The sequence below is a fragment of the Heliangelus exortis genome, chromosome 3 (assembly GCF_036169615.1).
Source record: "Heliangelus exortis chromosome 3, bHelExo1.hap1, whole genome shotgun sequence".
Classification (NCBI taxonomy): Eukaryota; Metazoa; Chordata; class Aves; order Apodiformes; family Trochilidae; genus Heliangelus; species Heliangelus exortis.
In genome coordinates this window covers 73701799-73727789 of record NC_092424.1, presented here as the reverse complement: position 1 = coordinate 73727789, position 25991 = coordinate 73701799, and the positions used below count along the sequence as shown (strand labels likewise).

The following is a 25991-nucleotide window of genomic DNA, read 5'->3' as shown; positions in this document are numbered from 1 at the left end:
CTTATTCATCTTTGCTATTTTATTGTATTCTGCCCTTCAAATGTTAGCAGTCATTAACTGACACAGAAGAATAACAGAAGTAAAACTGGCTTTGTTAAGAATGGAGAGTCTAATTTATAGGCAAAAGTAGGACAGATGATTTGGTTTCATTCATTCCTTAGTCCAAATCACACCACAATTCTGAAAAGAAAGAAGAATGCAATTCATGTCATTCCTCAATCTTGGCTTTTGCTTAGACCTTTCCACAACTCTCTTGGGCAATCTATTCTAGTTCATTACCATCTGCATTTCTCCAGTATGAATCAGTGCTTCTGCTGAGCTGAAGATACTTGAATACCAAGAAGTCGCTCTGTAACATTTTTTTCTATTTTCTTTTCTTTTCTTTTTTTTTTTTTAAATTCACCAGATGTTTGCATTACGTGCCTTCTCATTCACTATGGGACAGAAATAGTGCTTTACAATGAAATACTTTTTTTCCATATAAAACCTGCACATTAGAAGTATTTCAAGGTAATTTTCAAAAAGTGTGAAACTAGCCAAAAGACTTGAATGAGAGAAGTATGGAAAAGATGTCCCATTTCCTTTTAAATATTATCAGCTATGTAGGCTGGCTCACAAGTTTCTTGCTAGCATAATAATTTAGAGGCAAAGTTCACAGTAATTTTCATCAAAAGGCTTTTAGACACTATAACTGAATCCATATATGAGGTTTTCATCTTCTCAAATTCATGCATGTCTCACGATGAGCAAGGCTGGTAACTTCTATCTGCCTAAGTCCTGTTCAAAACAATATGAGGTTTTACTTAGAATACAAATTTTGAATCCCTCAGGTGTTCGAGTTATAAAGTGACAGGAAGTGCTCTATAAGTAAAGCAGATGAATGAAGAATTAAAAAAAAATAAAAAGAACAAAAAAAGTACAGGGAGAACATTCTCAAGTAAGATAAACTACATCATATTATATCATGGACCTGGTGAATAACAAGTGCATCAAAATAATAAACCAAATCCCAAAAGAAACCACCACCTCCAACTCCACAGACACCAAGTAGACCAAGTAAATGACTACCTTGCCTGGTAATGGACATGTCCCATAATTAAAATGTAAATGATTAAATGGTGGATCCAATCAACTAAATGACATTGAAGACCTGATTTTTGCACTTTTTTGAGTGCAAAGAGCAGCTTTGCAAAGGAATGCCCATGCCTGACAAAATATTAAGTATAAATGAAATTTTGAGATGACCAAGACAAATTAGAAATTTCATTTTCAAGAGTCTTCCATCTGTAAGGAACCAGCATTCACCTTTAAGAGTCCAAAGAAGAATTACAATTTCTTACATATCTTTTCTTATAGATGGATTATGTGATGACCTAAGGGCTATAAAACAACCTACACCACACAGTTCTGAGGTGTTTGAGGCAGTTTTTTTTGTCATTCTTATTGTTTCTGGTGGGGTTGTTTTGTTGGGTTTTTTTTGTTTGGTTGGTTTTGTTTGGTTGGTTTTTGTAGTTTGGTTTTTGGAGGGCTTTTGGAAAGGGGGGAGGGAGGAAGGTGTTTTTTTGGTTTGGTCCCATGGAGCACCACCTGCACTGACATTGTTGTCTACGGGGTTGTTTCTCACACTTTTTTTTTTCCTCACCCCAATCTTTCACTCAACTATTACACGGTGTTTTCACCCTTTCTTAAACTCACTTTCCTTGAGGTGCCACCATCTTGGCTGTGGGACTCAGCCGTACCCCGGAGGCGGGGTCAGTTGGAATCAGCTGCCACAGAGGCCACCCTGGAGCCCCCCACCCACTGCTGCCAATATCTGGTACAAACGTTTAATTTACTTAGGATATATATACTTTAAACCAAACCAAACATAAATCTGTAAGAATAGTAACTATCTGTTCATATATTTATCATGTACTTTGTTCACAATCACCTGCTAAGTACAGAGAAGATATCTGAGAGGATAACTGAGCTCAAACCTGGAAAACATTATTTGAGTTTAGAAAATTCAGTAACAATTGCTTTCAAATTTCCTAAGAGATTCCTGAAATCACTGGTTTGAAAATCTGCTCAGTTCCCTCTGAAGGTAAGAAAGTATTTAACCAATTAATATGAACTCTGCACAATAAGCATGGAAGTGTGATTTTTTACAGAGCTTAACTGCAAGCCGTTTGTTCAGAGGTTTCTTTCAAAATATAAACAATGCCTAGAGGAGAGTTACAGTTTACTGAGATTTGCCACTTTGAAAACTTTTGTAAAAAGAATCCATTTAACTTCACTGATCTGGCAGTTAGCCCCGGAGTTAAGAAGCTGCTTGAAAACCCTGAATTACAGCTCCACATGAAAACTGCAGCAGAGCAAATGCAGGCAAGTAATTAAAATTACTAATATGCATAGCAGGTTTTAATAAAAAATGTATTTTAGCAGATTTTAAAACAAAATATATTTTTGCATATTTTATACTTCACATCTATTTGTGCATATGTATAGAGCACCTCCATAATATTTTCAATTTATAAATCTAAAATTTACAAATTATTTGGCCAATTACTTCTCTATTAATAAAGCCACAAAAATCAAGTCAGAGTGCTATGAGAAATCAGGCAATGATGCCTTTCGCTTTATAGTAACATTTTGTTAGTTTTCATAATTAACTAAAGGCTATTAAGACTCCAAATTCCAACAATTTCTTTAACTTCTCTCATGGCCATCCCAACAAACCAAATTATTTTAACCATCTTTTTACTTTTATGCCCACTTAGCAACACATAACATCAATAATCAATATGTATTAAAAATCATGAACAAACAAAAAAAGGTATATTTACCCAAAAGACAAAATGTTTCATAATAAGTATCCCAATTATTTATGCGGACATAAAATTGAGAATGTAACTAAAACACTGTTTTCTCATCCTCACAAACACAGAATGAGTTTGTTTATTCACAACAATATACAAACGGCAGTGACTCAAACTGTAAAAAAGTTAGAAAGCCATAATTACCTGAATACACAACCATAACACAACTTATTTTTGTATTTTCTCTGTGATTATAATTGCAATTAGATTATTTATCTATGATTCATTTATCCAACCACTACAGACTTTGTTTCTCATAATGTTTTTTAGAATGCTAACACATTTTTAGAATACAGCTTTCTGCATCCATTTTTTAAGGACTTTTCTGACTTCTGATTGAAGGCCAAGCACCAATATCTTTTGCTCTCAGATGCTTCTAAGGGAAATCAAGTCTTGGAAGTGTGTAGATGCCCTTTGTAAATTCCATTCAAACACTAGCATTTTTCATCTGCAAGATCACTTAATATTTGGTCCTAGAAGTCTCAATTAGAGATTATGCCCTCATATACATGACACCATGAACACAGAGTCTTTTCCTGAATTTGCAGTAAAAATTACTGAAAAGACATTCTGGGTGACAAAATTTTCTGTTTACATTCCCTATCAACAGCAAGTAGCATGCAGCTAAATGCATTTTCTTCACTACCGGCACACAGTCTCAAACATTTTAATTTTCATGTGTTTAATTATCTCAGTAAAAATAAAAGCATCTTTTGGAACTTGCAAGGCTCTCCTTGAACAAACTGAACTGTCACAGTATTTGCACATCATGTTCTTTGAAAGCTTTACTATATTTTATACTATATTTTATAGATTTGATGTTATACTGGGAGAAATAAAATCACCATAACTATATTTAATTGACGTATCTAATTATTGTATCTAATCCAAAAGCATCCATGATAGTATGTGGAGAATTGACAGCATATTCACTGTGGATGTTTGCTGAACACCAATTATCACACCTTGAGATTCCATGTACACAGAAAACCACAATATAGCTATCTAGTACCTATTTCCACACTCGAGCATCATCTGCGTTTATATTGTAAATTATAAAGGGTCAGGTATGGGAAGTGCCTCTCCGGATTGTAAATTGATCACAGCAGGACCATTTTCTTCCTAATAGGTTTTAGGATTTGCATATCATCTCATTACATTGCAGCCACCACTTGAGAGCACAAAGTATGCATAGAGATACCCTTTTATCTGACTTCTAAAGTTCTTCCTCAACTTTATGATCTTGGCAGTCTTCCCATTTCCATGTATTAAAAATATCACATCCACAGAATGAATTACAATCAAGCTGGAAAGCATAGCCCTGATTGTTCAACTCTACCACGGAATTAAGTGAAGAAGACAAGTTTACATATTTTCATCTTCGAAGAATTATCCATTGGCTAAAAACTAATCTGATATTCAGATGACCCAGGATCACTTCAACACGCCTTCTACAGTCAGTCTGTGTGCCCTTCTGATCTACACTAAAGGCAAGATACACAGCAAATTAGACAAAACCATTTCTTACTTTGTAGTCTGGAAGATGAATTCTTTGATGAAAATTTAAGTTCTTGAGTTCCGAGCTCAGCAGTGGTAAGAATGAAGTACTGCATATTCTCATTAGCTATTAGTTAGATACCACCTGATCCACAGAGTGGTTTCAAGTCTCAACCTCTCAAAAGATCTGTTTTTCCCGTTTTCCAAAACAAGGAGGAAAAAAAGAAAAAAAGAGGAATTCTTATACCATTAAAAAAAAGCTACTAAAGGTGTTTCAAACTTACTAAGAAGGAAGTTTGTTAGAATGTTTCACTAGTGTTTACTTTTTCTTGATATCTTGTTTACACACCAATGAAAGAATTAAGAAGTTGTCAATCAGTCACAAAGGTGGTGATTACTAATTTTAGGAAGAAAAATGGAAAATCCAGTAAAATTCCAAAATCAAAAATCCATAGTAAAAATGCAATTTCTAATACTGTTTTGAAGATTCTACATAGGACGTTATCTACAACTCAAGCACACTGCATAGAATACATTTGTTACTAGGCAACTATCTAGTTAAGTAATTTTATAAATGAGTTTTACTCTCCTTCCAATGAACCCTAAAAATACTCTGATCTCAGTCCTCCATTTAGAACATATTTAAAAATCTGGAGGTAGTGAAAAAATGTAATCATGCAGAAAGCACTATTAAAAGCCATATTATTTTCCCTCAGCTAAATACTAACTATACAATACTTAGCTTAAGGAAATGACATTTTGAATATACCTATTAAGATATTTCTATGCCCTGCACAGTGCCATGTAAATTTTTCTTGAATCACAGTTTGCCTTTTTATGCTAAGGTTACTGTTTTGTTTCCAAAGAAACAAAAAGAAACACGAACCCTTCCACAAATCATAAAAAAAGGCATAACTGCTTTACCAGTTATGAAATAACACAAATCATATGACAATCTCCATTAACTTTTAAACTCCAAGAATACATTAAAAAAATGGAAAAATATTCACATATCAATAATAAAAAATGATATGTAGAATGACTTCCTGACATCACTTCCATGCAAAATAACAGAAAAGCTTCTGAAGATTAATTCAAATATCTGGTATGTAACATTTTCCAAACAAATTTAGATTAGATTTTGTTATAAAATAATCAGTTGCTTTAAAAAATAATTTTGACACAACTACAGCATTGCCAGAAAAGATAGTAAAATAGATCTAGACTCATGTAAGGTATTAGACATACAGCTGCACACCATGCTGATTAAAAATAACGTAGCAGAATATCTAGAAAACATATTAAGTTTATCCCAAGCTGATGAACTGACAAATTTTAAAGAGAATGCATAATTGAAAAACAGCAATTAAAAATTGATGCCTCTAATTGCTTTCTAAGCCTGTATTCAATAATTTTATCCGTGATATGCAGTAAATAAAAAATAGCTGGTGAAAAGAAGAGCAGGTGGCTGGCAGAATTAATATAATTTATGTACGCATCAGCAAAACAGATAAACCTAGGTTGATGGTCAAACTAAATTTCTTTTAATTTAGGCCATTCTAAAACAGGACACAGCTGCAAAACAAGACATTATTCTCAGGAAATATTCTTATATCAACAAGTGAATATGCAACTATGATGAGGTTTGTCTGAGGAGTTAAAGAACAAGCATAGGAATGAAGAAGACATGGTAGCAAATTGAGTACATTTAATTCTTAAAAGGTATAAAAAAAAACAGAACTGAGTAATAGGAGGAAAACACACTGTATATGACAGAACCAAAACTAACACAGGAGTTCTACAGCAAGTTTTGCTGATATGTTTTAAAAATACAATTCAAATACAAAAGGTTCACGGAAAAGGGCCCCACAACACTATAGTTGGAAACAATAAAAATCTGGTAGAAGGTTTCAGTAAGCTTGTTTGGTTTATCTTATTACAGAAGATGCTAAGAAACTTGAATAACCTATATAAGTAACATTAAAGAGACAAAATATTAAAATCAGTCACTCAAGAGGAGAAATGAAGAACCAAGTGAAATGCCAATGCCATTCTAATCCCAGAAGACAAATATAGGAGATACAGTTCCTATTAGACCCAGGATATATAGATATAGTCAGATGGTTTTAGGTCATTAGCTATAAGCCTTGACTTTTTTATATAACTGCTCAGGTTTTTTTAATGATGAATGGGATTTAAAGCACACAAAAATTCCTAATTTGATAACAGTTAGGCTTTTGGCTTTGGGTGAGAAACCTCTGAATTTGTTTGCTTCTGATTTCTAGTAAACAGGTAAAAGAGGAAAACAAAGGGACAGAAAAAAAACAGGTGGAGGAGATAATAAGGAACTAGAGACACTAAAAATGCACCAAAAGCAAGGAAAATTACGTGACAGTGAAGTTTATTAGATAAGGCATCATCAGGAAAGAAAACTCAGAAAGGAAGCATAGGAATTTCCATGGGAAGGAGAATTCCAACTCATGGCAGCCAAAGCTGCCTTTGACCTCCCCATCCCCAATGAGCCTCTCCATTGTGGGTGGGTATAAGGTCTAGCAAAGAACTTTTCCTCATTGGCTCCTCTATCACCTGGAGGAGAAACTTCTCATCAATGCACTCCAGGAACCTCCTGGATTGTCTCCATCCTGCTGTGCTGTCCCACCCAGCATTTACAGAGTAACTTGGTTAATCTAATACAAAAACATAGAAGCAACTGAAGCTTCGATTTGAAGAATGAGACTATGATGATAACATCTGTGTGTCTAAAATGAGACCTCCAGTTTCCTAAAATATGATAAATAACAGAAAACCCATAGTAAAAGATTTCTCAATCACATAAATCCGAGAAGGCACCAAAACGGAAGTATAATATATTCACTACAATTTTTGTAAAAAAAATACCCATAAACCAGCAAAAAAGTAATCAAAATCTCTGAATAATTATAACAAAATAAGTCAATGTCCTTTAAAAGCAGACAATCTTTTTTTCTTTCAAGATAATAAGCTTAGCAGACATTACATAATTGTGAAAACTTTGATTAAAAAGTTTCAACATTTCAGTTTTACATCTGCTTTATGCTCTAGACTGAAAGTTTAAACATCAAAGCCATAAATGGCATTCAAAAAAGTTATTTGATGTTATACCTACAGTATATAAAAGAGCTCAAAGCAATTTTTCTACCAAAATGTTTAGCAAAGTCAATTTAAATCGCTTGTAAAAACATACTCTAAAATTTGAAAAGTGCAAACATGCTCAAATATGCTGTTCATTCCACTAGAAGTAAAACTGTCAGCAATTCCAATATATATGCTCCTTCTAGTTTTAAAAAAAAATCGATTCTAAAAAATCCCATAGGTTATAATGCACACGTCAAAGTCTTACAGGAAGTGGTGTGACTCAGTGTTCATCTGGGGAAATGTATCCAGGTATTTTGAGGTCAGTGTTAGGACTGACCTGCTAATGGATCAGGATATTTCTGGTTTCAGAATATATTATTGAGAATATATTGAGGATATATATATTTGAGAATATATTCTTATAGCTTAAACTGAAAGAAGATAAACTTAGGTTAGATAATAGGAAAAAATTTTCACCATGAGGGCAGTAAGATATTGGAATATGTTGCCTAGGGATGTTATTGATGCCCCTTCCCTGGAATGTGTTTAAGGCCAGGTTGGATGAAGTGCAACTTGATGTAGTGGAATGTGTCCCTGCATGGGTTGAATACTGATGATCTTGAAGACCCCTTCCAACACAAGCCACTCCATGATACTTTGATAACTGTATTTGTAAAGCATATGATTACTGATCTCAAAACACTGTTTTCTGGCACAGCAGAGCTGTAGGCCCAAGTAGGTAGCTGAACACTATTTCTTAAGAAAACCAGGAAACAACCAAACAAAAAACCAAACCAAAGCAACAAAGAAACATTCAGAACAGTAAAGGCAAGATACACAGCAAATTAGACAAAACTATTTCTTAGCTTGTAGTCTAAAAGATGAATTCTTAGATGAAAAATTAAGTTCCCGAGTTCCTGGCTCAGCAGTGGTAAGAATGAAGTACTGCATGTGGATATTCTCATTAGCTATTAGTTAGATACCACTCGACCCACAGAATGGTTTGAAGTCTCAGCCTCTCACAAGATCTGTTTTTCCCATTATCCAAAACAAGGAGGAAAAAATGAAAAAAAAGAGGAATTCTTATAACACAAAAACCAAAAGTTATTAAAGGTGTTACAAACTTGTTAAGAAGGACGTTTGTTAGAATGTTTCACTAGTGTTTACTTTTTCTTGATATCTTGTTTACTCTCTAATGAAAGAATTAAGAAGTTGTCAATCAGTCACAAAGGTGGTGATTACTTTTCTGGCAGTTGTAGGCCCAAGTATGGAACTGAACACTAATTCTTTAGACCAAAAAAAAGAAAGAAAGAAAAAAAAGTTTCACTTCCTGCTTGCCACCATCTAAACAAAACAACACTAACAAAAGAACAGAAATGTTTTTATGTAACACAGGATAAAAAGCCCTGCAAATGTAAAAGACATGTAAAATGTAAAATGACACTACATCATATATCTTGATCTGCACAGGAATAATGACATTGTCTCATAGTCTCATATACAAGGTAGGGAAGTATGATTCAGATGAAACTACTTTATTAGAGTAGCTATTAGTGATTATTAGTGAATTTTATTTTTAAATAATTTTATTATTAGTGAATATTAGCAGTATTGAAAGGAATTTATCACAGTTCTAAAAGTGGGATATAAGAAATGACTGTTCCAGGTTGGACCAAAACTCCCACAGTGGCCAAAGGGGACAGAACAGAAACTGAGGAAATGTCAATACTTGCCAGCAGAGCACCCCATTACTACAACCCTCAGTCTTATCTAGTGATTATTAATCTGCAATGGGTTTTTCTTTGAATTATTTGTCTAAACACTTTTTTAATCCCTATACTACAAATTAGGAACTAGTCAATATTTTGGATGTCTTAAACCAGTATATGAATCAGGTAATTGATTTTAGCAGTAGTAACTACATCGGTGTAATTGACACTGGGATGTTTTAGATTGATGCTGTAAATTAGCTTTTGTTGTTCTTTTTTAAGAACCTACAAATTAATCTTTCCTCCTCTGTGAATAAATATTTAACAAGTAGGATGTTTCATATCAATGAAAAATATGCCCTAGGACTACTTTCAGAAAGACTGAACTTAATGTTTCATACAGAATCACTGAAGTCAGGAGGATATTCTCCAAGAAAGGGCTGAATATCCTGGGTTTAATTTCTGCTTCAGGGACATTTATTAATTGGATTAAAATGCAGAAAACAGACCTTTGAGTAGGGAATGGAGCAAAAAAAGTATAACTAAATATTTTTTCCTTGCAAAATATAAATAAAACATTATTAAGTGTGGTATTTTTACACTTAAAACATCTGTAATAGTATTTTCACTGAACTCTAGTAAAATACTGCTGAAAATACTCTTTTTTAGGCACCAAATAGAAGTTCCAGTAATTTCACAATTCGTTATGGATGTATACTGCAATCTTCACAGAGTTGTGCTTGCAGGCTCAGAAGCTTCCATAATCAGTATAATGTTAAAAACTAACCTTTTTAAAAACCCATATTAAAAAGCTAAAACATTTGTACAAAACATCACCTGTTTCTTTCTCCACAGTCTCTCTAGGAGGCTGGAACAGTTTTCTAATGCATAATTCTATATATTTCTATAAGTAGTGTTTTCTGATTAACTGTGAGGTTTTTAAAATATATTTCTATACTGTAAATTTTCCCTTTCTTTAACTCCCTTCTTGTAAAGATTCATTGTGGCCTTTCCTATCAACTTAAAGTAAATAAGGTTTTCAGAAAGATAGGAAGTTAGATACTTTCAAAATTGGAGTATTGTTTTTCTTCCCAAGTTTTTCATTAAGAAAGGGTTACAACTGTGTAGCTTCAATTCCACATGAATTCAATTCCAACCTGGTAAGTAAAACAAACCTTGAAATCCTAGAAGATTAAAGCACCCTAGAGAGCTATTTTTTAAATAAGTATTGAAGCAAGATACTGCTATATTACAACAAATGCACTAAGGGTAGGATTCAGTACCCAATTGCCTCACACATAATTGCCTCAGTTTTTATACTCAGTAAGTTGGCTGCACAAGTTTGACAGACACAACAGGAAAAGATCTTCTGGGTATTTGTGTCCAAAGGAAGCAGAAACAACATGCCAACCTGAAAAATGTAGGACAGATAAAATGTCTCTAGACATCTACCTGGTACAGCTGAAGCCCACCTTAAAAGCCTCACTAAAAATCACAACGAATGACTCCTGCAAACTGGCATGAAGACAACAACCATCATGGTCAATGCAAAAATCTGAGATGTTTTACTTTAAAGACACCTAAGGAAAACAAGCTAATTAAATCCATTTTAGAAAAAAATGCAGTATAAAACAGGCCAAGCTTTAGTGTCCTTGAGGAAGTCAAAACATTTACAAAGTTGTTCTCCATAAAAAGAAAAATATCTCCATAAAAAGAAAATATCTTTCAAAGTTTAGCTTCTCCTAAGGAATTATAATTTCTATTTTTCTTAATACAGGAACTTTCTGTACTGGATTACAGCACACACTCATTTTATTTTGTTCTTAAAGCAGCTGGAATCAGATTCACAGAGCCTTAGCAAGGCTAGTGCAGCTCACCAAGAAAAAAGCATCTTGAAATCTAAAAGGCTTTAAACACTTAACAAACTTCAAATGGACCATGCCAGTAACAATTGACTTTATTTTTAATTTGTTACAGCTTACATGTATGGACATAGCTTTGCTCTGCTTGACAAAAAGAAAAATTAAGAGGCATTCTTTCATCTTATTATTATTTTATTTATTTATCCTAATTGAATCATTTTTTTCACCCCAAAATTTTACATTTTTTTTATAAATGCAGATCTCACCATTGAGAACAATGTTATTTAGTGTCTAACTCTGAATCCTTCTTTTATATGAGATTTAAGAAAAAACTCTCATATATTCATCCTTTTGGCATTTCAAAACCTGGTATTCAGAAAGTATCACTGGACTTTGGTTTTTTTTTTAAAAAGGACCAATTATACTAAAGGAAAAATTATACAGTTTTTTCAGCAGTGCTGAAAGTTCTACCTCGACAGAAGGTATTAATTAAAAAAAAATATCCTAGGAAAAATACTAATTCAAAATCAGCAGTTCTGGTAAGAAAATACTGTTAATTTTTATTATATTAAACTATAAACCTGATTATTATTTGTTTTAAAATGTTCCATTTTGCTGTTAGTTGTACAGTAAGTGCATTAAGTAAAGAAATCATATGCAAATAAAAAGTTCTGTGATAAATTATGCACCCTAGAAACTTGATAGCTCATACAATAAAGAAGAGAATGTAGAAGACAATTTTTCTTCATAATTAGTCCAGAATAGTTATAGAAGAAATTATAAACTGCATTTTTGCTTCATTGTTTAAGCATTTTTCTTTTTACACTGATATCTATCTTTTATTGACAAAAATAAGAAGATTTTTTCACTCTTACCTGACGTAAAGTACGTGCTACTATACTTTCAAGTACTGGTCCTCTGTCTTCATGCAATAGATGAACTTCATCAAGAATCAAGAGCTTTACCAGCTGAGAGAGAGCTACATCACCAACACTTTTTCTTGTCACCACATCCCATTTCTCTGGAGTAGTCACAAGCATCTAGTAGAGCACAAAAAAAGAAGTAGTAAGCATTTAAAAAAAAAAAAAAAAAAAAAAAAAAAAATATCCAGATTCAGGCTCATAAAAACACAGTAAATGCAATGGAGAAGTTTACAAAGCTATTTGAAATTTTATTTATTTAAATATGAAGCAGACAGAGCTCACTGCTTCTACATGTGTTGGATGGCCATTAGTAGGATTCCTATGGAAAACCACATGGAACTATCAGCTAGTAACTTCAAGCTACTGTGCATTTTCCACTTTAAAACAATTAAACACTGAAAAATTCTCTCTGATTAAATGTTTTTAACCTTCAACACAGCATAGTAAACAGCTAAGACCCACCTTACATGTAAGCTTGAGCTGACAGTTCCCCCAAAAATGCTTTCTCCCTAAGGCATGCTTTCAATTGTACATTTTGATATAAATCCTTGCACTGGTAAAACAGATTAAACTACTTCCACCAGTCCAGAAAAGGATAACATCTAAATGTTATTGTTTGTAACTTCACAATTGAAAATCCCTCAGAAAATAAACAGGAAAATTCAGACTCTGTTGTCTTATAGGCCCCAATATAAAATTTTAGTAACCAAGCAAATATTCTTCAGGTGATACCTAGAGCAAAATGAATGCTTTAATGAGTAAAAGAAGATAGGGATCTTGACTGAAACTCTTTTTATAATTAAACTACCAATCACTGAAGAATTTTAAGAATTAGCAAAATGGGTTAATTTGTAACAGCTTTGGTAAATAGGCATGATATTGAAAGAAAACACAGCCCAATGATCATGAACCTGTAAGTTGTTCATGTTAAAAACAAACTGATCAACTTGTGATAAGATCTTAAGAACAAGACATTTAGTATTTCTGTTTCTAAAATTCTCCTGACTAAGAGGATAGGTGTAAAAAATGTTAGATGAGCAAATTAGGTTTATTATAGAGCTTTTAAAACAGGAATTCTAAATTGCAAGTATTATTTCTATCAACATTAACTACATTTGACAAAGTATATTTTTAAGTAAATTGCCAACTTTTCCCTCAAACACGTAGTTTCTTCTGACAGATTTTGATTACAAAGTTATTTTAATATATGAAGGCCTGTGACTCTTAAAGCAATATTACATTGATATTTCTCAATATTTTCAAATTATTTGTCAATAATTTTTAAAAATTCTATTTACAGAAATTGGACAAAGAATAATAAGCAAATTTTAACATTTATTATTTGATGAACCCATACTTCACATCAAAAATAAGAACTGAGTCTACAACCAGACAGGAAAAGAAGCATCTGATTCCTATCAGTTCATAATAATAAACATGTTTTATGATTGGGCTTCAGATGTTCAGGAATAAAACACTAAGGCAATACAGAGTTCAGCCTTACAGAAAATAATGCATCTGCAGAAAATATTATACTAATAAGTCCCTATAAAAGCTTACACACAGAAAACTGTTTTAATCTCTTCAGCATATATTGTAAGCATCCATGGTAGAATACTTAAAAACAGAAGTTAATTTAAACCCTTGACCAGATACTTCCAGTATCCAATTTAAAACTTAACCAGATAATGTTAACTCAACCAAATGTGATCCATGACATTTTCTTCACAAACAAAATTTTATCATCTGTCAGAACAGAAATAAGAAATATAAAGACTAGATGCCAGGCTGACAAAAAATAAAACATCGAGACAGGTCAAGTGGCCTCCAAACATGGCACTGTATGAATGACTAGCAGTACACATTAATAAAGCTAGTTTCTTGTCACAGAGTCTATACAATAGAAGGGGTTAACATACTAAGTAATTATTCATAATGTCCCTGGCTAATAAAAGCAGACACAGAGAGCTGGCAGAAACTTAGAAAGCCTTTATGAAAGCTGCTAGTCCAGGCTTGAGCAAGAGCATTTCTTTCCATCAGAACATTCAATTACCTCAAGTACCATCAACATAATATTAAGAGCTTTTAGACAGCAATTGCTTCACTGCCTCAGCACCAGCTTGACAGACATCATAGTTACAAGGTGATTCTTCAGTATTAACCACCTTTCCTGGGCCTCTCTTTGCTCCAGGGCCTTATCCCTTGAGACTTCCAAGCAGGTCTCTGAAGAGGCCTAAAGTCTGCTTGTCTGAAGTCCAGGGTTGGGATTTGCTTTTGTGAGTCTGACCTCACTGATTTGCATCTGTCTCAAAGGAGCAATTTTAAAATTAATAGCCCTGGCTAGGGTGGAGGACCTGGCTGGCCAGAGCTGAGCAGGGGGTGACACCTTGGGATGTGATAAGACCTATTGGGTGGAGGCTATTCCTCTTCTCCATGCTCCAGCCTTCAATGCTGGGACATCTCTCCAGGCACGACTGAGCCACCTTGATTGTACTTGTGAAGTACCTGGCTAAGGGGGCTGGAGCAGAGCAAGGATGGCACCAGGAAGAAGATAATCCCCTTTCCTGAGGGCCAACCTTCAATGCTGGATGCCCCTAGAGGCATGATTATGTACCTGGCTAATGTGGCTGGAAGAGAGGAGGAATGGCATCTGGAAGAAGATAAGAATTGATGAGTGGGTGGATAGCTACACCCTTCTGCTCCCCTCCAGGCAGCCTGTCTTCTAACAAACCTGGCTGACTGACAGCTGCCAAAAACAAAAGGCACTCATGGGTATATATTGCTGTCCATGCTCTGACTGGAGTCATCTCTTGACCCACCGCCATTTCTGCACCAGACCCTGTCCAGGATCAGCGCCACCCCGAAGAACCTCGCTGGACAGCTGGACCCCTGGTGGTGACTCTCTCTCTCTCTCTCTCTCATTCTTCCCACTTTCTTATCCTTTATTTCTCCACTTTTCTCTCTCATGCTTTCTTACCATTTTCTTACCACTTTTTCTCTCTCTTTCTTATATCTTCTTTTCCTTGCTACCTCTTTTGCCTGGCTCTATATTTTTGTCTGTGTCAACTGTCAAATAAAATCTGCTTGCCCTCAACCATTTCTATGGTTGGACTTTGTTTCGCGGATCCAAAACGAAAATAAATTTTAATGTTACTTCGGACCGTAACAGCTTTTTGCTCTGTTCCTTCCTTTCAGGACCCTGAGCTCTACCATCCCATGATCTCTGCAGTCTGCCTTTGGCCTTCACGTTCACAATGAGCCCTTCTCTTGTTGGTGAGCATAAGGTCTAGCAAAGCATCTCCTCATTGGCTCCTTTAGAATCTGGAGGAGGAAGTTCTCATCAATGGACTCCGGGAACCTCCTGTATTGTTTACATCCTGCTGCATTTCTTTCAAAATATTAGGAAAAAAACTATCTTACAAAACACATGTATTTATGTGTTCTTCACTAGTTCTCCATCAGATCTTATCTTGATATGTATTTATTGCCCTCAGAGAAATATTTTTCCTTCACTGTCTCACAATACTGTTCCAGTTCAACTGTTTCACCATCAAAATTTATCAGTCTTTACTAGTTACCAAGAATGACTCCTGAAGAGTATCCTGAAGATATTCCCAAAAAAGATGTTCAAGTCCTGCAATATTTTAAAACTTAACACATGAAAGACTCACTGTGTCATTAATACCACTGAGACAGTGGTGTTGTGTGGGGGTCTTTCTATGTTTTGTTAAAATATTACTGGGTGCATGTTGTTAGCAAATACAGATTTTTTTAATGCTTGTATTCCTACAAAATTGTAGGTGTAAAAATGTATGCTCCTAATTTATGATCTGAATTGTAACACTACTACAGATGCAACTGTTATCACTTTAAAATCAGCCATGTCAACCACAAAAAAATTAGCAGCTGTACCTCCAAAGAACATTAATTAGCAAACAGTGAGGAAATATATTTAGCAATGCATATTAAGACCTTAAGGTGTGAAATACTACAAATGCAAGCTACTTAGCTAATTTGCTAAATCTAAATTGGCAATGTTCAGATTACAAGCTCTTTTTTTTTTTTTTTTATGTCACTCATGGTATCAGGGTATATATTTAAAATTATATCATTAATTCTTATGTTTCTGAGCAATGGATAAATATTCATTATCGTAGGTTTTTATTTTGATCTTATTTTAAAACAACAATCTTACTTAAAGTAATGACCTGAATTAGAAAGCTGTACTTTATATACCATCTCATTTAGTAAGGCCAGAGGTCTCCAGAGAACATCTCACCAGAAAATATGACTGGTTCTTATGTCTATTTTGCAGATAGAAATTACATTTAGGAAAAAAATTCATCCAAAAAAACCCCAAACAAATGAGCTTTGTAGTTTCAACCCATAAACTGAATTCAAATATACAAAGTGCTAATTAAAAATATCAGCTAGAAGAAAATGTTTATCATCAGTAATTCTTAACAAAGCTACAGATTATTTCTTCAATGAAAATAATAACCAGCAGCATTAAGATCCACCTCATAATTAGTTCTAAATGTAGTAGTAGCATTTCTTTTTATAATAAATTTTCAGAGACAGCATATTTTAGCCACAAAGTTATAAACTCAAAACTCAGATTCAGCAAAAGAATTCTGCTTTCTGTTTAGGGGCACCGGAAGGACACAGTAACCAAGTCTTGAAACATCTTTTTAAGATTTTCTGAATTTACTCTGACTTATCAGCACACTGAGAAGTGTGTTCACTTATATTGCTCTTTCATTACTTCACCTCTCTCAGTATTAAAATAGCTAGAAAACAAAGTGTCACATTTGTTTAATGAACTGCAACTCATGCAACACATTTCAATCTGGTTTCTGTATTAGGGTTTGGCTGACCACAAATGGGATAATTGTCAATATTTTTACCATCACTTTAAATTTCTCTCCACACATACAATTCTTCTTTTCCAGTGCTTTTTGGTTTATCATTAATAACTATTCCACACTGACTTTTTTCTACTAGGAAAAACATGGACTTATCAGAGTCTTCTGTCTTAGGTGAGAACTGCTGCTGAATTTCAGTTTTATACCGAAACAGGTAATAGTTTAAAAAAGAAAATAAATCTTTCAACTCAAAATTACTTTCATTCATTTTCTAAGTTATTTATCATATCCCTACATTACTTTCCATTATATTCGGGTAACAACTCAAATAAAAAATGGATCAAAAGGGATGACACTAAGTGATAATTTCAACATCAGTTGCTAAAATTCTGAGTGACTGTGGTAATGCATTTTTCTATAATTTCATGATCTTATTGTTGTTGTTCAGGGTTCTTTTTAGTCTGAAAAGGATTATAGTCTCACTGTAATCAAATGATCTTCCATTACTTTCTAAGTGTCAAACATTAAATGCTGGTAGCTGGCACAGCCTGCTGGTTTGCCTTTTTATATCTCACTTAAAAGCCTTTAAAATTTTTTGCTTCTCGAAGTTCTCCCAAACACACCTTGCACATGATTAGTATCTAATTTCTGCCCGAATAATTGGTTCACACACTCTGAGGCTAGTAAATCTATGGTAATTTTTTCAGATTCACAATCCCACGCATCCAACCCACATAAAAGTATCTCATAGAATCATAGAAAGGTTTGGGTTGAAAGAGATCTCATTCCAACCCCCCCTGTCATAGGCAGGGACACCTCCTACCAGACCAGGTTGCAGAGAGAGGTAATCCACGACTTCTCTGGGCAAGAACAAACTACATAAATTATTTAGTTACAGTGTCTCATACTACAAAATTCACTGCTGCTAAGTGACCATTTTCAAGCCACAGTTTTTCTTTCTTTAGCCCATTTGGCCTCCAAGTTTGCCTGCCAGCTATCTGACCTTTGTCCAATGATCACAATAATAAAGCTTGCTATGGGAAGTTTCCAAAATGAAATTATCTCCCCAAAGCTGGATCAAGATTCACAAGTATTTCATGATCATACGTCATCCTACTCCTGGTGCACAACAGATATATTTTCATATTTAATATTCTATTTAACTCTAAAATGTAGTATTTTTCGAAGTTCCTCGATGATGTTGGAGAATTTTAAGGCCTCTTCCATTTGTTTATATAGCTAAAACAAAAACATAGTTCATGTACAAAATACAAGCTCTAGGGATCCAAAAGCTTTGGAAAATATGGAACCAGCCTCTTTTTATCTTAGTGCCTGAAGCAAGTTTATCTCCACCTCAGTGACTCATCATGGATGGATAATAACAAAAACTTCTGGTGTAGAATTCTGCTGCTTTACTGTCAGTATTCAGAGACACTCTCTCAAGGATCTGCTTCTGTAGATTTCAATTAATATAACTTCCTCATCTTTATTGCTTTCACCTTGCTACTGGACATCTCTCTTCTCTCACCTGTAAATATAATTTCCTCTCGCCACACTTGAAAACAGCATTTAAGAATATGTTGCTGATCCTAGAGGAAACTTTGCTCAGTTACAGCCTGCACTCCCCATCTTCTACCAGCTTTTTGGCAAAGGGGCACGGGGAAACTACACAGTTTACTCTACTCATGATGCAACTACTTATCTCAGTGCTTTGTCCTGACATAAAGTTCACTGCAAGAGCTTTCCTTGTGCAGAAATGGAGACACAGAAAGCTCCACAGAACCACACACATCCACCCACAGCAGCCTCTCATTGGAATGCAGCACATTCTGCAATACTATAGGGATATCTGTTATGCTGAGGCTTTGTACAATTTGGAAATATTTCCTTTCTAATCAGTGATGCTGTGAAGCTTACCATAAATTTTAATATTAGATATCTGATATCACTCCCCATGAGGGACACTTTCAGACTTCAGCACTCTCCAAGGTAAACCTTCTTCAAAACATGCTATAAAAGCAACAGCCTGCAAACCACTCTCATAATGCTGTCTTTATTCCTCTTTTTATTGCACTCTTCCTCTGTATGATTTATTCAAACATTTCACAAACCCTCATGTGAGCTGGAGCTCAGGCAGGGAGTGGGATAAACATATAGAAAGTAAACCAGAGAGCAGCAATTCTGTACAAGTATTTGAGGTAGGAAAGGAGAAAGTAAGAAATAATAAATACAAACATTTTGCTTTCTATAAATCAGAGACAACCATATAATGCTGTGTTTTACACAGTTGAAACAGAACTGTCTCCAGTGAAACAGTGTACCCTTTTGGGTGAAAAGATCTTATTACACCAAATCTTAATATGTATTTCTAGTCTAAAAAATGGCAATACAGGATCACGTATACTCATATATATATGGATATATAAGTATCTTGGCAAAAAACAAAAACAAAGCTACACGAAGAAATGGTATCTACTTAAAAGATTGAATTTTTCATGTTAGAAAGACATGAGGTTACAGAGGTGCATTATAATTAATAATATTAACAACAGTTAAAAGATAACACAAAAGCTAGCAGCAATTATCAACAATAGGTCTAGAAACCCAAAAAGGGAACAACAAGAATTGTAACAGCTGACACTCAGAACTCATTAAAATAGCAGGTGAATTTTTAACTGAAAAGTGTAACTTTGTTCAACATGTTTTAAAATAACTTAATTGAAGGAACACATATAATTACAGATGATTTAGTTACTTTACAGAACCCAGCTAGTCCAGATAGCACAGGACCTGGCACTTGGCTTTGTTAAACCTCATATAATTGGCATTAACCTATTGACACAACATGTCCAGGTCCCTCTGCAGAGCCTTCCTACCCTCAAGCAAATAAAAACTCCCACCCAACTTGCTGTTGTCTGCAAACTAGCTGAGGAAACACTCAGTCCCCTCATCTAGATCACTAATGAAGATTCTGAACAAGACTGGTCCCAAAACTGAGCCCTGGGTGACCTCACCCTGTACCACCAATAAGCATCCACCAACTGGATATAACTCCAGTCTCTACAACTCTCTGGGCCTGGCCACGCAACCAGTTTTTAACCCAGTGAAGATTCCACCTGTCTGTGCCACGAGCTGCCAGATTCTCTAGGAGAAGGCTGGGGGAGACTGTGTCAAAGGCTTTACTGAAGCCCAGGGAGACAATGCCCACAGCCTTTCCCTCATCCACCAGGTGGGATACCTGAAGAAGGAGGGCTCACAGAAGCAGACCAGGTTGGTCAGGCAGGATCTGCTTTTTCTGAACCTATGCTGGTTGTGCCTGATCCCCCGGCTTTCCTGCACTTGCCATACAAGTGTGCTCAAGCTGAATCCCTCCATAATTTTTTCAGGTACTGAGGTCAGGCTGACAGACCTGTAGTTCCCTGGATCCTCCTTCTGGCCCTTCCTGCCATCACATTGGCAAGCTTATGTATCTAAGATTTAAAATTTTATGCTTTCAGCTGAGTCTCGGATGTCCCAGCGCTTACAAAATTCATTTATACTCTCGAATACTACATTTAAACCTCAATACAATGGGCATTTTTGACAGTCAAACTGAAGTTTTTAAAATTCTTATTAATATTGAGCTTTATATTTGGAGTATATACACTAATCTGAGGAGAAACGATGGGAAAGTATATATGTTAGGATCAAAATAACTGTACTGAGAAATACTGCAATAAAAACACATGCTTTCTGTATTTATTTTTCTAGGAAAACACAGTCTGTTTAGAGTCACTATAAACCACAATTTAACAACCACAGTGAGGAAGAACAGCTTGTATGCTTTGTGAAATTTATCTCTTATATTGTAAAATATATAATTAGCCATCCAGCCTTCAGCTTTAAATAATGGCCTAAATGTTTTAACAGAGTTTGATCTAAAACATTACCCTCTTTTCCTCTTTGCTGTTAATCAGTTCACTAATTACAGTTATGCTAACCTTTGATATACTACTGTCAGGTCTGATTGATACCAATAGCTTCCTTAATCAGATCTGACAACTTTCAGCAAGAGCCTCTCTCTTGAGACTGCATGCAGCCTGCTTGTTTTCAAGTCTTCCAAGTGCTGTTTTGCATTTTCTGCTCCTCCAGCCCCTTTTTCATACAGAACAGAGATACGGTAGAATGACAACCAAACACAAGGGTACAGTATATTTGTGGATGTTTTTAAACATAACTGTAGCAATATCTGGGCTAAAGTTGATAGCTTGCTTAGTGGATAAGAATTTACAAGGAAAGATTAAGTACAAGAACATTTTTTGGGAAACACACTGATGCTTCTGAGAAAAGCAATATTGTTGCTTTTTTTGGTCCATTTGTTTTTTTCTCTCAAAGCTGCATGAAAAAGGATTTCAGTCATCCCTCCTCTGTTCTACAAGGAAACTTTAGGTATAAAGTTGCACAACTTTAGCAGACAAAGATAAAAGACAACCTCAGCTACCATTTTTTACTACGTGGTTCATACTGGCACACTTTTAAGGCTCATCACATCAAGGTCCTGCACACCTCATTATTAACTGTAAATATTAGAATTTCAGAATAACTTTTGTCGGCATAATGATATTTTTTAATTATTTGATTATTTTTATTAATTTTTATTTTAAGATTATCCAGAGTGTGGAAGAGAGAGAGAGTCTGTGCTCCTTTTTCTGGTGTTTGATAAAATCCATTGATCAAATACTTATTCTCTGGGACACAAGAAATCTCTGGGACACGTTTTCTCTGAAACTGAGCAAGTATTCTTCAAGAAGCAATCATTTTTGTTTAATTCTTCCCCTCTGTTCTGCATTATGCCAACAAGGAACAACACAATATTATGTGAAAAAACATAAAACTAAGCTCCAATGGTGACATTTTGTTCCAGTTGTCCTATTAAACACACCATTACTCAACCATTTTATTTCCCTTCACAGATTTGTATATGAGCAGAAGCAAGTCATGGAATTTTTTTGTCTCAAACCAGTTGTTTGGGGTTTTTTGAGAATCAAGGGAAAACACTGACTCTGAGGCATATTAAGTGTAAGTTTAAGAAAGGTTTCTTGATTCAGCGGAGATGTTGTTGTTAAACAGATATTGCATTAAGAGCCATATCTGTGACACCTATTCACAAAATGGCAACTCAAACACCAAATCGTTTGCTTTCATGAAGATGTGATTTCATTAAATTTGTTTTTAAGTCTACACTCCAGAGAAAATTATGTATGCTAATATAAATGATAGCCAGTGTTGATTGTGACTGCAACAGAACTACAGTATGATCATCAGATTCACATTCTCCAGTTATGTTAACTAAAAATTACCACACTCTTTGGATTTCAGCAGGATCTTTAAGCAGAGGAAACACCACTAGTTTGCTGTTGTAATAAAAGGATCAAATCAAATGGAATTCTACAGGAGTCTATCCACCTCAATACTATCACGTATTTTCATGAGTGTTCCTAATGACAGACGAGAGATGATTCTCACTGAACTCTCAACTTACACTATGGTGCACAGAGCTGCAAATGCACTGGAGGATGGAGTAAGAATTTAAAAATGCCTTAATAAGCTAAAGAACAGGTACATTAATGGATGAAAGTAACATAGTTTCAGGATTCTACACCAAGGAAGAGATTCACCTTCCCTATCTTACCTGCTAATTCAGAAATTCACCATCTAAAGTAGTTATATAGATTCCCTCTAGAGCAATTATTTCATCTATCACAGTATGAAATAGCAGCTTTAAGTCTTTACAGTGTTATCCCTGCAAGTCTGTGCAAGTAGTTTAGAGTACTTATTTAACTTTTATATGGCTAAAGCGAAAATAGATTAATCTGACCCTGAGGAATTATTTCAACAAATACAGGATGTAGAACAACTAGCAAGGCAGTAGTCAGACAGGGAAAGAGAAAGAGCAGATTAATTGCACTTGAACGAAAAATGGTGTTGCAAAAAAAAAAAAAAAAACAAAAAAAAAACCCTTGAACATAAGTGCTGTTACTTGGACATGCTAAGTCAACCTTCCACTCCGTTCAGCAGGGGTATGGCCTTGGGGCAGCACATTATGCTTTGGACAACTTAATTCAAGAAATGCAAACCAAGTGAGAGTCCATAAGTGAAAAATGAGAATAACTAAACATAAATGAAGCATGACCTTTATGAAAAGTTTAAATGAATTGATGCTTAGGCTAAATAAATATGACTGAACAGTGACAATTACAGCTAAAGAGCCTTCAAAAGGCTAACAGCAGTGTCTTGGGAAGAAAGACATTCAGATAAGGAAAGTGTCAATAAAATTTGAGTAGGCCTTACACTGAAAATAGATTTCTGTTAAAAAATATTAAAAAAAAAATTCTAAAAGCAAAACCAGATAACTGCTTAAGGAGATTCACCAGGACAGTTAGGAAAGCTCCGTAATCAGGGTGTTGAAAGATCAAATCAGACCAATATTTATTAATATCAGAATACATGTATTCCATTTGGTTTTGCAGAACAATTAGATTAATCCTCATGCTATTTCATACAGTTTTAACATCAGTTTAGCATACATAGCTGCACTTAAGTTGAATCCATACCAACATAAATGTCCTTGAAACTTCAATTAAAAAACATCATTCAAATTTCAGTTCTAAGTAACATGTAGCATTCATCCTAAACAATATTCTGATTATTCTCTATATCAATAATTTAATAAGCTACTAATATATACTATGCTAATTCCACATGATATAATCTATCCTATATATACTATGCATAATACATAATATATACACTATGCATAATATATGATATATAATGTATACTACTACACACTTTATGTTAATAATTTAGTTATATTGATATTATATACACTCTAATTCTATTGTCAATAATAATACATTTCAATATAGTTATTGTACATAAAGTAATTCTTTGATATAAAAGATTCTTTAAAATTTGTAAGGCAGTACTGAAAAAGCTGTAGTGTAAAAATAGTAAAATTAGCAATATTACCTGCAATAGTTGTAAGCATTACTTTGGAGTATAATGTGGATATAAATTCTAAATTGTTCTAATGCTATTTTGTAATTTGCTTGGATTTTCAGCTGACCAGAAGCAGCTGAATTTGAAAAAGAGCCAAAAGAGGCAAAAATTGTCCAAGAAACCTATCCTCAACTCTACTCACACACCAAATCTTTTTGCAGAGGAATATTCACACAGCAGGCACAGCTGTTATTCTGCAATTTTTACATCTAAATCAAAGATAATTGGGCTTCTGAGTACCTTTAAATTGTACTCTGTGACAAGGGTCTAACTCAATGCATCACTTGCATTAACTATAAAAGACTGCTTTTTTATTCTGTAAAATTTACTGTGCTTAAAACAGTATTTGGAAGCACAAAACAGTTACTCAGTAATTTTACAGACACATGGATTGCTTTTGCACAGGGCCTTTTCATCTATAAAAAACCATTAAAACCAACAGAAGTAAATCATTCTTCTAAGTTCTTCATAGATAAAATTTTAATGATAATCAGACACTCTCAAAAATTATATTCCTATAAGTTTTACTAAAGATAATAGCCCCAGTGCCAAAAAATGTCTCAGAGAAAAAACCCACAATAATATTTTATTTGGTATTTTAAATAAATTCATTAATTATTCATATGCAGATGAGCAGTTAGTTCATACCATGAAGTATTTCAATTTCAGGGTCTTTGCTATTAATTTAAGCTCTTCTATTGATGCATTCATTATTGTTACTTATTAAGATTAATTGTATTTAAGAATTCAACATTCAAACAATGTATTTTAAGGATTTTTAGTCTTAATTTTACGTACAAAAGTATGAAAAGCATACTGCTTATTAGCCTTTCATCTCTGGAAAAGAAAATCTTAAATATGTTTGACAAAATGTCATCTCCAATCATTATTCAGGAACACTGACATAGGTAAAACTGTGTCTAAAACAGCTCCTTGTTCACCTTCTATTGTTGCATGCAGTAAGTATCATACAGGCAATTCAGTCAAAATAGACTAATCTTGATTTTCACAGAATCATAGAATGGATAAGGTTGGAAGACACCTTTGGAGATCTTCCAGTTCAGCCCACTGCTCAAAATAGGTTCACTTAGTAGAGTCTACTCAACACTGTGTCTAGTTGGGGTTTGAGTATCAATAAGGTAAAGCCTCCACAACCTCTCTAGACAAACTTTCAGTGTCTGGTCACGCTCACAGGAAAAAAAACTAAAAAAACCCGCAAAAAAATTATGCTTACAGAGAATATCCTGTATTGTGGTTTGCCTCTTGTCCTCTCACTGGACACTGCTGAGTCTGTCTCAGTCCTTCTTACACATAAATACACAACATACTCATACACATTGATCTCACCTATCTGAGCCTTCTCATACTCCAGCTGAATGATCCCCAGCTTGCTCTGCCTCAGCTCATGTGTCAGATGTTCCTATCCCCTCATCACTTCCATGGTTCTTTGCCAGACTTGTTTTAGGATGTCCCTGTTCCCCTTATAATGGGGAGCCCTGATCTGGACCCAGCACTCCAGATGCATCTCACAAGGGCTGAGCAGAGGGGAAGGATCAACTCCTTCAAGCTACACTTCTGAATACAGCCCAGACTGAGGGGGACATTGCTGACTTTTGTTCAGTTTGTTGTCCAAACAACATACATCTCTATCTTTCCTGCAAAGCTTTTCCCAGCCTGGCCCCCAGCCTGAACTGTTGCATAGGATTATTCCCCTACTCCTGTGAAGGGTATGGCTTGAACTTTGGATCTTCATGAGATCTCAGCTGGCCCATTTCTCCAGCCTGTCAAGGTCCCTCTGAATGACTGTACAACCATCTGATCTGTCAACCACTCCTCCCACTTTTGTACCACCTGCAGACTTCCTGATGGTGCACTCTGCCTGATGACAGAGGATCACCCTGACCTTTCAAAGGTAACTCAGAACAACCTCATGATGACTTTGATCAGAACTTATGAGTCAATCTCATTAAATTGCATTGACTTTCATTATGCTCAGTTTGTTTGCATGTTTGCAGACTTTCTATCAGGAATTAAATTTCCCTTCTCTGTACTTTTCCATTTGTCTCAGGGTCCTGGGATTGCTAAAAGCCAGTGCTAACAATAAAGGCTGAAGCAAAGAAGG

General features: G+C 34.8%; 1 protein-coding gene across 1 annotated transcript in view; it reads right to left on the bottom strand.

The window, feature by feature from the left end:
• Nucleotides 1–25991, bottom strand: part of ASCC3 (activating signal cointegrator 1 complex subunit 3) — a 249995-nt gene that overhangs the window by 147965 nt on the left and 76039 nt on the right. The window contains exon 11 of the mRNA XM_071741267.1: nucleotides 11916–12080. Within this exon, the coding sequence (XP_071597368.1) occupies nucleotides 11916–12080 (165 nt within the window). The remainder of the gene's footprint in view (nucleotides 1–11915; nucleotides 12081–25991) is intronic.